The following is a 14,074-nucleotide window of genomic DNA, read 5'->3' on the forward strand; positions in this document are numbered from 1 at the left end:
TGAGAGAGAATCATTGATAGGCTGCCTCCTGCACGCTCCCTACTGGGGATCAAGTCTGCAACCTGGGCAGGTGCCCTTGACTGGAATCAAACCTGGGACCCTTCAGTCCTCAAGTCAATGCTCTATCCACTGAGCCAAACCGGCTAGGGCATGTTTGAAGTATCACAGAGAAGTATGATGACAATGACTCATCAAATAGAGAATATTAATAATGAGGTAGGTAATATAAAAAAATAACCACATAGAAATTCTGGAGTTGGAAAGTACAAAAACAATTTTAAAAATCACTAGAGAGGTATGACCACATTTTTTTAAAAAACAGGTTAATAGATTTTTAAAAAATATATATGTATATATTTGTTATTGATTTCAAAGAGGAAGGGAGAGGGAGAGAGAGATAGAAACATCAATGAGAGAGAGAATCATTGATCGACTGCCTCTTACATGCCCTTTACTGGGGATTGAGCCTGCAACCTGGACATGTGCCCTTGACTGGAATCGAACCTGGGACCCTTTATTCCGCAGGCCAACACTCTATCCACTGAGCCAAACCAGCTAGGATATGACCACATATTTGAGCTGGCAGGAGAAAGAATTAGTGAACTTGAAGGTAGGACAATAGAGATAGTCTAGTCTGAAAAACAGAAAAATAATGAAGAAAAACCAACAGAGGTTCAGACCTGTAGGACACCATCCAGTATATCAATATATGCATAATGGGAGTCCCAGAATAAAAGCAGAAAAAGGGGCAGAAAGAAATATTTGGAGAAATATGACCAAAAGGTTCCAAATTTGATGAAAAATATTAATCTGCACATCCAAGAAATTAAACTCCAGCCCTAGCTGGTTTGGCTCAGTGGATAGAGCATCGACCTGTGAACTGAAAGGTCCCAGGTTCGATTCTGGTCAGGGACACATGCCTCGGTTGTGGGCTGGATCCCCAGTGGGGGACTTGCAGAAGGCAGCCCATCCATGGTTCTCTCCCATCATGGATGTTTCTGTCTCTCTCTCCCTCTTCCTTCCTCTCTGAAATCAATAAAAATACATTGTTTAAAAAAGAAATTAAACTCCAAGTAGGATAAACTCAAAGAGCTCCACACCTAGACACATCATACTCAAACTGTGTAAAGGCAAAGATAAAAATAAAAATTAAAAGCCAGACAGAGAAAAACAATACATTATATGGAAATCTCAGCAAGATTGTCAGCTGACTTCTCATCAGGAACAATCCATCCATCTTTCCAGTCAGCCATCTCTCCACTCTCATCCCTCTGCCAATAGCCACCCATCCATATACACATCCACCCAAATACCTATATAAACATATGCTCCCTCTCATCATCTATCTATTCACCAATACATCTATTCATTCATTCAACCAACCAACAGTTACATAGTACAATACTCTATCAGTGGTTCTCAACCTTCTAATGCCATGACCCTTTAATACAGTTCCTCATGTTGTGGTGACCCCCAACCATAAAATTATTTTCATTGCTATTTCATAACTGTAATTTTGCTACTGTTATGAATCGTAATGTAAATATCTGATATGCAGGATGTATTTTCAGGGGTTGTGACCCACAGGTTGAGAACCGCTGCTAGATGTTTAAGATCAGGAAATCTTAGGGTAGCTTCAGGGGAGGCCTCAAGGAAAAGTTTGGGAGGAAGATTCTCTGATGCCTTCTCCTTACCACAGTGTGCCAGCAGGTCTTGATGAAATTTGAGCAAATCCTGTCGAATCTCTTCAGGGAGAGGACAATCTTCCTCTTCCTGACCATCTTTAAAGTGCACTAGCATGTTGATCTAGGAGAAGGTCAAAGGTCAGAATGAGGGTCAGAGACCCCAGAGCAGAAACACTGTGATCAAGGATAAAAGATTTGACTGTGAGTTCCTGTCTAAGGTCATGAGCCAAAGTATAAGTTAACGAAGAATATATGGGAGACTAGACGCTTGTAAAGGGTCAAGGTCAGTCTGGATGACTCAGAGGTCAAGTTCATCCAGAGATAGGTAGGACAGTAAGAGATAAGTATATCAATAGGGTCAGAGATCAAGAACAAGTTTAGAGGTCAAGTACCATTGGTGATATGAGTAGGGGAGAAGTTGAGGTTGGGGTTTAGACAGTAAGGCCAACCAGGGTCAGGGGTCAGAGGACCTGCTCCTGGGGTGGGGAACGGAATTCGCGAGTACGTCGGGCAGTCTCAGCTGCAGACATGGTGAAGGCTTTCATGAGGAGGCCATAGCGGTCCCGCTGGTTGGCCTGGAGCTTGTCCACGTAGTACTCTGCAAAGGCTGCCAGGGACTCTACTCGGTGCTGCAGCTCTCGGTCACAGAAATATTCCAGCAGGTGGCACATCTGTGGGAGAACAACCATGCATTAGGAAGGATGGTGGTCAGACCATGAGGACTTCCTTGAAACTTTTCTTGCTTTCTCTCCTCCTCTCAGGGACTCTGACCTAGTCCAGCCACCATCATCTCTTGCCTGGATCCATAAATCAGACTTCTCCATGGTCTCATTTCTCCAATTCATTTCCCACTTGGAAACCAGAGAGATAATTTCAAGCCAGCAGCACTTCACTGCTTTATGCACTTTCACAGCTCCCACTGCCTCAGAATAAATCCCACTGAAGCCTCACCACTGTGTCTCCCACCCCAGATGAATGGAGGTTGGAAAATTAAAAGAACCAGCCCACCTGTAATTTCACAGACTCCGGCAACTTCATCTGGAGAAGCCCCTCCTCCAAGCCTTCTTTTTCCTCTTCTGCTGTCTCCTCTTCCTCTTTCTCCTCATCTTCCTTCTCCTGTGACTCTTCCTCCTCGTCCTCCTCCTTCTCCTCTTCATCTTCTTCTTCCTCCTCCTCTTCCTCCTCTTCCTCTTGTTCCTCAGTGAATACTTCAGGCTCAATCATCTTCAATATCTGTTTCACATCCTCATCGCCAAAGACGCCCATCACCTACAGGACAAAGCTTGGGTCCTTCACTGTGGCCTGCAGAGCCTCCATAAGTAAGTCCCAGCATCATTTCCCAGATCTGCTTTTCCTGCATGTGGCAGGTTCATTCCTGCATTGGCTATATGGCTCCGCTCACAACCAGGAATGACATTTCTCTCCCCTGACATTCATCCTCCTTAAGATCCCCTCAAATCCTTATCCTGTGTCCCACCCACATGGCCCAGACCACATAGCTAAATATGAGCACCTTTCCCTTCCCAAGTGTCTATTCTCCCAAGCATGAGCATATGTGCCTCTGGAACAGGACACACCCTACACCTGATGGAGGCCCTTATAGCTTCCAGCATATGCCAGTTCTCAATCAACATAATGGAGATGCTAACAGATGGAAGGAAATTGGGTCGATAAAAGGGAAGAAGAAGTGAGAAAGAGAAACATGGATGAATGGGGGAAGAACTGGGTGGCTGAGTTAATGGATGGAATAGTAAGGGTTTGAAGGGGAGAAGAAAGATGGAGGGTGGATAAGGAATGGAGAGGTGAAGTTAAAAGTGAAAGAAGAGATGAGAGGTGAAAAGATGACAGAGGATAAATGACATATGGATAGGTGGGTAGGTGAATGGATTGTTTGATAGATGCATGAGCAAGTAAATGAGTGTATGGGTAAATAGATAAATAGGTAAGTAGTCATGGAATGAGGTGGTATGGATGGATGAATTTATGAATGAAAAGTTGGATGAATTTGTGGATAGGCATATGAATGAATCATTAGATGGGTATGTGAATAAAAGGGTACATGAAATAAGGGATGAATAGAAGATGGAGATTGGGTGGATGGGTGAGTAGATGAGTAAGTGTAGGTGGTTGGATGGATTCATAGGTAGGTGGATGGGTGAAAAATACTTATGGATAGACAGATATATGTATGGGTGGACAGGTAGGTGGATAATGAAGAATGGATAAATCTGTGATGGTGCATGGATGTATATATGGATGTATAGATGCACCAGTGGAAATAGGATGTATGAAAAGAAAGTTAGGTTAGTAAGTAAATGGTTGATAGATAGATGAATAAATGGCATGGTGAATGAACTGATGTATGAGTGAATAGAAGGCTACATGGAAAACTAGAATGAAAGCTGGACAGATTGACACATGGATGGATGTATATGGTTGGAGAATGGAAAAATAAATAGATGTATGAATGGTGGTTGATTGGGAGGATGAATGGAAATAAAAGCTTAATAAATATATGAATAGATGACAGATTAATGAATGGAAGGAAAAGTGAATGAAGGATGAGTAGATAATGGAGGGATAAATTGAAAGGTGGAGTTGTATAGCTGGAGAGATGAATAGGCAATTAGATGCATAAATGGAAGGGGAGTCGATGCCTGTATGGACAGATAATTTGGAATGTGGAAGACTGGGGCAGAGGAAAGCAGGAGGACGCCATTACCAGCAGCGTGGACACAAGCTTGAGCACAGGGACAAACTGGAACTCCACAGAGCCCCCGACAGGGTCGCGTGCGTGCTGCCCACCATCGCGCACTGCCTCCCCCAGCATTCTCAGTGCTTTGTCCCGCAGGGCCTCCAGCGGGATGCTGGGGCTGAGGCGGGCTGGAGCTTCTGCCATCCCAGTAGCTGTCAGGGCAGCCACGAAACAAGGCGGTGAGAAATGGTGTGGAGGTCGCAGGGAGGTGGTGATGCCCACGCCAGGCAAGCCGTGGCGGCGGGGACCATTATCCGTGCTTTTTCCAGGTGGGAAGAGGGTGATTGTTCGGGTCTCAGGCGTGAGGGGCACGATGTACTCGGAGAGCATGGAGCGACGGCTGCGGCAGGCACTCTCCAGGTGGATGCTGATGAGGAGGTCGTAGTAGCCAGCGCGCAGAGGGCCAGGCAGGTGCGCGTCTTCCAGGGCGTGCAGTAGCTGCGCCTGGTCCACGTGGCTGCACAGAGCATGCGCCACGCGGTTGTTGCCCAGGGCGCACACTGCGCGGTAGAGGCGGAGTGTGTGGGAGTGGAAGCGCTGCAGGTTCAGGCGCTCCGACAGCTCCAGGATGTCCATGCACCTGTGGCAAAGATGAGCCACAGACAGAACAGAGCAGGGAGAGGAGGTGGGAGACAGAGACACAAACCACAGAGAAGCAAAGAGGTGTGTAGGTGAGTTTTGGCGGCCCCAGCAGGGAATCCCAGTGTTCTGCTGGGCCAAGGTTCTGTGCGGTCTATGGAACTGGGTTTAGGAGTCTCTGAATGGTTCTGGAAGTCCCTAAGGGATCTGGGGCGCCCTGGGAATGTCTGTTACTCTGGGGTATCTGAGACTCTACCGAGAAGATCTTGTGACTCCGACATGTATCTGGGATCCAGAATCGAGCCTGACGCCCTCCCTCCCAGAGTAGGTCTGAGATCCTGGTTATGTGTGAGCACCACTAGAGTAAATGCTCCTAGGGGAGGCCATTTCAGTCTGTTTGGGTGTTTTTCTTTTTCTTTCTGTATTCCCCAGCACCTAAACAGGACGTAGCACATAATAGGTGTTCAATAAATATTTGTTGACTGAATAAATGGATGTGTCTGGCCCCTGGGGATGGGTGTGAGCCCACTGAGTTATACATGAGCATTAATAAAATGTTTGTTCACAGGGCTTGATGTTCTACAGCCTGGAATGCCATCAATTACATAAGAAGAGCTCGAAGCTATTTGTCGGATGAATGAATAAAGGAAAGATGAGGCATGTTGGAAGCCTCCTGGGTAAGCCTGGGATTCCTAGCCATGTTCAGAGTCCTTAAGAATATTCCTGTGATCCATGTCCACCCAGGTGTGTCTGGGCCCCCTGGAGTGGGTTCGAAGAGATCCATGGGGTGTGCCTGAGAGACCCTGCGGTGCACCCAGACCTCCCCAAGGAATGCCCAGGTCCCTCTGATGTGCACTTGAAGCCCCTTGGGGGAGTGGGCTCTTTGATATGGATCTGGGCTCCCTAAGATGGGTTTGGAGCCCTGTAAAGTGGGTCTGGGGCCCTTGGGATGTTTTCTATGGTCCCCTGGGTGGGTCTGTGGTCCCTTGAGGTGGGTCTGTGGTCCCCTGAGGTGGGTCTGTGGTCCCTTGAGGTGGGTCTGTGGTCCACTGAGAAGGACCTAGGACCTCCTGAGGTGGGTCTGGAGTTCCCTGGAGTGTATCTGGGAAGGCCTGGGTTGCATCTGGGTCCCATGAGGTGTGTCTGGAGCCCACTGAAATGGATCTAAGGTTCCCTGGGGTGTTATCTGGGGACAGTAAGGTAGGTCTGGGCCTTCTAGAGTGTTGTCTGGAGTCCCAGGGTAATGTGGGGGGGGGGCACTGAGTTAGATCCAGACCCCCGCTGCCCCCCCCCCCCCATCTTGCAGCCAGGGGACCCTGACCGGTTCTCCTCAGGGATGTGCAGCGCCATCATGATCAGTGGCTCCTGGCACTCCACGGCCCAGCCCAGTCGCTCTCCAGCACGCCGTGTGTCCACCTGCAGGAAGTGGTTGGGCATGCGGCTCCACGAGATGGGCATCAGCATCTGCACCTCGAGCCGTGGTGGGCACTGCGGGGCTGGGTTCTTGCGCTCGCTCAGAAACATGGCGGCAGACAGCGGCATGATGTTCTGGGGGCACAGTGCACTGGTCAGGATTCCCAGCCCTCCATCCTGCCACCCTGCTTCCAGGGAGACCTCCCAGATTGCCCCCTCCCCTACAGCTACTTTTCCAGCCTGGCCTCCCACACCTCCCACCTCCGCCTGTCCCGTCACTGCACTCTTACCTTCTGCTTCCCCAACTCAAATTGGATGACATTCTGGTGGGTGGGCAGGACAAAGACAGCAGGAAAGAGCTTCGTGTTGGGTTCCACCTGGCAAGGGATAACGGCAGGGCGAGGAAGAGGGTGAGCTGCAGGGGGTGTTGACTCTGGAACCCAAACTCTGGGGCTGATTGTCCCATCCTGATCCTGCTGGCACCTGCAGATCCAAACTAAGGCACTGTAGGCTCCACAATGGCCCCGAAGCCGCGCTTGGGCTGCCCTGCCCCTGATCCAGCCAGGTCAAGTTCCTCCAACTCCACCGGGGCAGTCTGTCGCCTGGGACTCTGTCCACATCATGTCCCCCACCACGAATGCCTTTCCCATTTCTCTCCCAAGCATGCGCATTCTCCCAACTCCCGAAAGCATCCTGACTCCCCCTGCCCCCAGCACTTCTGACCTTCCCGGTGGAACCCACCCAGCCTCCACCACAGACACCACCATCTGGAAACAGCCTTGCCAAAAGCAACCCTGAATCTAACCGCACCTCTGCACCACTTCCAGTTTACAGGAAATACAGAGGACAGGGGAAAATGTTCAGATGACACCACAGTGGGAACTAGGCCCACACTGTTCAGATGGCAGTGTGCAGAGTCCCCTGGGCTTTGTCAAAGTGCACATTCCAAGTCAGTGGGTCTGGGGAGAGGTTAGATTCTGCATTTTTCTTAAAACAATTTTTTTTTTCATTTACCACTGACATACAAGTAGTATACTATTTTTAGATGTACAGCATAGTGATATACCTTACAAAGTAATCACCCCAATGAGTCTAGTACTCACTTAACAACATAGTTATTATAATATTACAATATTATTGCCTATATTCCCTATGCTTTACACCCTATGACTATTTTTATAACTGACAATTTGTACTTCTGAATTCCTTCACCATTTTCATTCCAACCCCCCTCCCATCTGGCAACCATGTTTGTTCTCTGTACCTATGAATTTGTTTCTGATTTGTTTGTTTGTGTATTTTGGTTTTTAGATTCCACATATAGGTGAAACCTTATGGTATTTGTCTTTCTTGGTAGCATAATATCCTCTAGGTCAATCCATGTTGTCACAAATGCCTAGATTTCATTCTTTTTATGACTGAGTAGTATTCCATTGTATGTCTGTACCACATCTTTATCCACTTGTCTATCAGTGGACACTTAAGTTGCTTCCATATCTTGGATCATGTAAATAATGCTGCAATGAACACAGAGGTAATGTGTCTTTTCAAATTAGGGGTTTGTATTTCTTCAGATAAATACCCAGAAGTGGGATTACTGGGTCACATGATAGTTCTATCTTGAATTTTTTTGAGGAACCTCCATACTGTTTTCCACAGTGGCTGCACCAATTTGCATTCCCACCAGTAGTGCAGGAGGGTTCCCTTTTCTCCACATCCTCACCAACACTTGCTTATTTACTGAAAATAGCCATTCTGACAGGTGTGAGGTGATATCTCATTGTGGTTTGTCTGATGATTAGTTTTGCTGAGTATTTTTTGTAGAGATTCTGTATTTTAACAAACTCTCAGGTGATACAGACACTGCTGATCCAGGGACCATAATTTAGATGGATTAATGGGTGGATAGGAGAATAAATATGACATAAAGCCATTGTAGCAAAATATGGATGGCAGATTCTTGGTAGTGGGAAATGGGTATTCACTGTACAATCTCTTTAATTTTGCTGTACACTTGAAATTTTTCATAATAAAAAGTTGAAAGGAAAAGTCCACCTTAGGATTCTGGCCCATCTAGGGTGTTCCCTGATTGGTGAAAAGGTGGCCACTGGTGGCATCCATCCTAATAGGGAATACAAACCTCTCTCTCAGATCAAGGCTATGTTTTGTCTCCTTCTTTCTGGGCCTCAGTTCACTGGGTGGTTCAACTAGACTTTCCCTGTGGCCTGCCAGCTCTGGCCTGTCTTGAGGACAGAGTAGGTTCTCTTTGTTTTGTTTTGTTTTGTTTTGTTTTAGGTGCTGTTTTTGTCCTGTTTTTTAAAGGTCTGGACTCCAGGGGTATCTGGGAAGGTTGTCCCAGGATGCTGGGACATGATACTATTGCTAAGTTGAAAGGTATGGGCTCACCTGGAAAAAGGTGTTGCTCTCTTTGCCATTGGCTGTAAAGGTCATTAGGCCAGTGGCCAAGTCCACCAGGCAGCCAATGACAAGGTCTGTGTGGCTGATCCGGCCCTGCTGCCCGGAGCTCACAAAGTCTCCGCCCCACACCATGTAGCAATTGCTGCACTTGAGGCTGAAGGAGACAGGGATGGTCAGTGCATGGGTCCTCAGCCAAAGCATTCTGGACCCTGAATACCTCCTTCCCCAAGCTCCTAGAATACCGTGACCTCAGGGCTCATCCCCAAACCTCCACCACCTGCAGACCTGAGCACTAAAACCCATCACCCCAGACCCTGAGCTCCTCAGAGCTAGAATTCTTAGAAGCTGGTGGGATGTTCTGGAAGGAGAAGAAGGAAGGGGAGCAAAGAGGAGAGAACAGAGAAAGGAGGTGAGGTAGAAAGAAGAGGGCGAGATGAAAAAGGAGGAGTAAACAGAAAAGAAGAAATGGAAAAAGGAGAGGAGGAAGAAAAAAAGCAGAACAGAAGCCATTGGAAGAAAATAAACAGGAAGAGAGGAGGAAAAGTAGGAGGGAAACTTCTGAGCCAGGTGCCCAGTGCTGACGTCCCGCCTCCCACAGTCCCCGCCCCTCCCTGGCACCTGCTATGGACGTTGCCTTGTTCATCCCCCATGGTCACTGTCACTGCCCGGACCTTGGTGAGGTCGAAGTTCATGTCGTGCTGATGGTAGTCAGGGGTGACCCAGCCCACCCACACGCAGCTGGGTTCCTGGCCAGCAAAGACCCTCACGGAGTAATAGTACTGGAGAGGCAAAGGGAAGATCAGTGGTCAGTCCAAAAGAATGGTGACAGAGGGCTTCCCTGGAACTTTAAGTGGGTTTCTCTGGATTCTCAGTGTCTTCTGGGAGTTTAACCAGTTTCCAGATTTGAGACCCTTTGGGTTTATGTCCCTCTGTTTCTGTGTTTATTGATGTATTTCTAAACTCGGGAATCCTTTCGGAGTATTTTGTGATATTCCCAAGTTTGGGTCTCTCCTCAGGTTATAGCAAAGTTACACATAAACAATGGCTAACAAACAGCTCACTAATTAGCTCACAAGTTAACTCACTTAATCCTTACAATTACCATCAATTGTAATAACCTTACAATTACCATTTTACTGATGGAAAAAACCATAGAGCTTTTTGACAAGAAGACCCAAATGGCACCCAGATGACCCATGATCCTAACATGACTGTTTGTCTCAGAAAATATTCCAGATTTGGGGAATCCCAAAACTATTGGAATAATTATAAATTTTGGTTCCCAGGAATATACTAGAATAACTTAAATTTGGATATATTGAGTTTATATGGGTGAATACAAATATTGGGGCCCCAAGTTTATATTGGTTTATCCCTTGGATGTTTTTAGGTCCCTGGGAGTTATATTAGTATGCTTTATAGCTTCACAGTGATTCCCACAATTTTTAGGCTCTATGGACCTAGGAGTTCAAAGGATTAAATCAGTATGTGCTGTATTTTGAGGTCTCCAGTGTATATTGAGGTATGGTAGTTACTGGGAATCACAACATGAAATTCTAAAATCTGAGAGGTTTCTAAAGTTGAAGGTCCTTGGTTCATACCGTGGTGGTGTTGAGGATGATCTCAGGGTCATCACGGTTATCAGCAGGTACCACCTCTCGAGGGAGTCGGGGCAGAGCCGGAGTGGCTGGTGGCTGGGTCATCATGGCAGCCTTTTTGGCCTTGAATAAGAACCTGGTGGTGGGGAGGAGAAGCTGGGTAAGAACTAGCTCTCAAGCCCAGCCCTCCAATCCTCCTGACTACACATTCATGCTCCCCACATCTGTCCTAACTACATCCTGTTTCTCATACCCAAGGCCTTACCCCTAGAGGATAGAATTCCCAACTATGACAGCCTAATCCATCCTGAAAGTGCTGCACTCTGTGCTTGTGAATGCTGGTTGACCCACATTTAGAGGAGCATCTGGGAACATGGAGCTTCCCTTGGGGGCTACAGTGGTCCCCCTATGTCAGCATTTCTCATATGCATTTCTCATATGGGTGTTAAAGGAATTTGAGAAAGGACCATTCTTCTTGTGTGGCACTGTCTGGTACACTGAAAGCAAGTAGAATCGATGGAGACCCTAGGAGCAGCTTGATAACCCAAACTGTGATAATCGAAATCTTCCATCATTTCCAAACACCCCAAAAGACACAGAACTACCCATTGAAAACCACTACCATAGTAGGGGGAAAGCTGATTTCAATTCAAGTTTAATGCCTTCTGAGGGCATCCCTTGAAATAGTTTTGGGGGTATATATGAGACACAGAAATGACCCTGATTTAGAAGACCACTGGTGTTCACTGGGTTGCCTTGGGATATGGTCAACTATGCCAAGATACTGAGGTCCTCCCTATAAAGTCCATAGTTAATGAAGCCCATTGGGTGAAATGCTTTGAGGGCCACCAGGTACCCCAAGGATAGTGAAGTTCTCCATAGACATAGTGGGGCACCCCAATTTTACATCCTCAGGGAAATTAGAGTTTCCTAGGAAAATAAAGGTCTTCACTTGAGACATGATAGGATCCATCAGTAATCTGACTTACTTCACATATATGGGACACCTTGGGATACAATGGGGTTTATCAAGTTATTGAGGTTGTCTAACTGGGGCTCCCAGGACAGACCCTAGGCCTCACCTGGCCCCATCTTGACTTACCCTCTCTTCTTGTTCTTCTCTGTGGTAGCATCCTTCTCATTTTCCGCCCTGGCAGGCTGGGCCTCTGCCCCAGCCTGGAGGGTGCCCCCAGGCGTCCCCTCCTTGGCAGTTCCCTCTTTACCCCCCTCAGCTTCGCCCCAGCGCCCAGCTGAGCGGCGCAGGTTTTCATAGTCCGTGTCAGGCTCTGCTGCCCAGGCCTCATCCTCAGCAGGGGGCTGCAGGCCAGGGGATGCCAGAGGGGTGGCCCCTGCAGTGCAGCGGAAGTGCTGATGGAACTGGACTGGAAGGCTCAGGCGAAGAAAGAGCATCTCCACCAGACTGTTCTGGGAGCCCCAGGTGCGGTGGGTCAGGCGCAGGCAGGGGGGTGTATCCACAGTGCCATCCACACGGGCCACCTGCAGGGAGAGGCAGGAAGCACTGAACCTGATAGGTGGGCTAGGGCCTAGCCGCTAGGCCATTGGTCCTAAACCCAGTTACACACCGAGCCGCCATTAGGCCTTAGAGCACCTGTGTGAGAATCAGCCAAAAGTATCCCCTCCTCTGGGTGGATAAACTCCCCATGGAGCACACAGTTTGGCCATGGGGTGCAGTCAGCCCTCTATCAACCTTTGTCTGGGCATCTGGTACAGTGGCAGCCCTGGTCAGGCACTGGGATCACTTTCAAAACCTACCCATAGCCATGACAGGTTTGGCTCAGTGGTCAGAGCATCAGCCTGTGGATGGAAGAGTTCTGGATTTGATTCCCTGTCAAGGGCATGTACCTTAGTTGCAGGTTCCCCAGCCCTGGGGGGGGGGGGGGGGGGCATGTGTGGGAGGCAACCAATCGATGTGTCTCTCTCTTTCTCTCTCCCCCCCTCCTCCCTCCCTTCTGCTCTCTCTAGAAATCAGTGGAAAGAATGTCCTCCAGTGAGGATTATAAAAAACCTACCTATGCACAGGCCTTACTCCAGGCCAAGTCACCCATCCACCCATCCATCCATCCACTCATCCATCCAACCGTCCACCTGTCCACCCACTCATTCATTCGTCCATATACCTGTTCGTCTGTCTGTCTGTCCATCCACCCGTCCACTTGTCCACCGGTCCATCCATCTGTCCAACCCACAGATATTTACTGAGTACCTACTGTATATCGGGCACTATTACAGATTCTGGGAACACAGCAGTGAACAGAACAAAGGTTTTGCCATCCTAATCTCTCAGGGAGACCTCGTGGGGAGAGCAGCCCAGGGTTTTATAAAGGTGCCCCAGAAAAAATTTTGTTACACTTATGAGTGGAAATATAACACTCAGAGAAGTACACACATCATAGGGCATAGCACCTTGAGTTTTCTGAGTGAACACACCTGTGTGCCCAGCACCCAGAAGGAGAAACAACACAACCAAGCCTCCAGGAGCCCCCTAGGTGCCAGTTTAGTCACTACCCTCTCAAAGACCATGCGAGTTTCTGATGAGGGAGATAACACCTACCTGGCCTAAATAAGGGACAGAAGCAGGTAGAGGGCCGGATGCCTGTCCTGTGCGCTCCAAGTAAAGACTCTCAAAGTTTTCTGATTCAGCCCTAACCAGTTTGGCTCAGTGGATAGAGCGTTGGCCTGCGGACTGAAAGGTCCCGGGTTCCCTTCCGGTCAAGGGCACATGCCCGGGGTTGCAGGCTCGATCCCCAGTGGGGGGCGTGCAGGAGGCAGCCGATCAATGATTCTTTCTCATCATTGATGTTTCTATCTCTCTCTCCCTCTCCCTTCTCCTCTGAAATCAATAAATATATATATATATATATTTTTAAAAGTTTTCTGATTCAGTTCAAAGGGAAAGAAATACCAATCCTGCAATAAGTGTATGAAACTCCATGCTCTGGTTAATGTAATATACTCTGCTGTACTGAATACAGTGTGTAATTTTTGTCTGCGGCTAAAAACTAAAATCTGTGTCCCGGTTAATCATTTGATTGCACATGTGAGATTTGCTGCTGTTGCAGTATAAACACTAGATATCATAGGATTGAAAATTAGTTATATTATAGTTCATAAAAGCTGAAAATGAGAAATTAAACCTGCAAGCGAAATGTTTGAAATGATTATACTCATGTCTACATAAGATGTGATTGGGACATCAGACACTTATAGTGATGATTTAATTACTGATATTGAAGAAAACCAAGTTTTCTTTCTCTTTTGGTTTACTGACTTGGTTTAATTTTCATTATGCTATGTTGTATAATCAAAGCATTGTAATCTTATTTAAAAATAAATTACTTAAGAACAAAAAAAGTTTTCTGGAGACTCCATCAATAATTGGAGAGGTTTCCTTTCTTTGATGCCCCTCTCAAGTTGACCTCCTGAAGGACCAGCTGCTGAGATGGACCTCTGTGCTCCTCACCAGCCAAAGAATTCACCTCAAGCCCTGGCTGGTGTGGCTCAGTTGGTTGGAGCATTGCCCTGTACACCGAAAGGTGACGGGTTCTAATCCCAGTCAGGGCGTATACGGGGGCCAGTTGGGACCAGTGTGGGAGGATGTTTCTCTC

General features: G+C 47.5%; 1 protein-coding gene across 5 annotated transcripts in view; it reads right to left on the reverse strand.

The window, feature by feature from the left end:
* Window positions 1-14,074, reverse strand: part of RYR1 (ryanodine receptor 1) — a 129,884-nt gene that overhangs the window by 84,768 nt on the left and 31,042 nt on the right. For all 5 annotated transcript variants that reach the window (XM_036345695.1, XM_036345698.1, XM_036345696.1 and 2 more), the window contains exons 28-37: window positions 11,551-11,945; window positions 10,452-10,584; window positions 9,469-9,629; window positions 8,839-9,004; window positions 6,723-6,809; window positions 6,341-6,567; window positions 4,408-5,020; window positions 2,694-2,954; window positions 2,156-2,356; window positions 1,695-1,806 (exon numbers count right to left, since the gene is read on the reverse strand). In XM_036345695.1, the coding sequence (XP_036201588.1) occupies window positions 1,695-1,806; window positions 2,156-2,356; window positions 2,694-2,954; window positions 4,408-5,020; window positions 6,341-6,567; window positions 6,723-6,809; window positions 8,839-9,004; window positions 9,469-9,629; window positions 10,452-10,584; window positions 11,551-11,945 (2,356 nt within the window). The remainder of the gene's footprint in view (window positions 1-1,694; window positions 1,807-2,155; window positions 2,357-2,693; window positions 2,955-4,407; window positions 5,021-6,340; window positions 6,568-6,722; window positions 6,810-8,838; window positions 9,005-9,468; window positions 9,630-10,451; window positions 10,585-11,550; window positions 11,946-14,074) is intronic.

Source organism: Myotis myotis, unplaced genomic scaffold, assembly GCF_014108235.1.
Source record: "Myotis myotis isolate mMyoMyo1 unplaced genomic scaffold, mMyoMyo1.p scaffold_m19_p_19, whole genome shotgun sequence".
NCBI lineage: Eukaryota > Metazoa > Chordata > Mammalia > Chiroptera > Vespertilionidae > Myotis > Myotis myotis.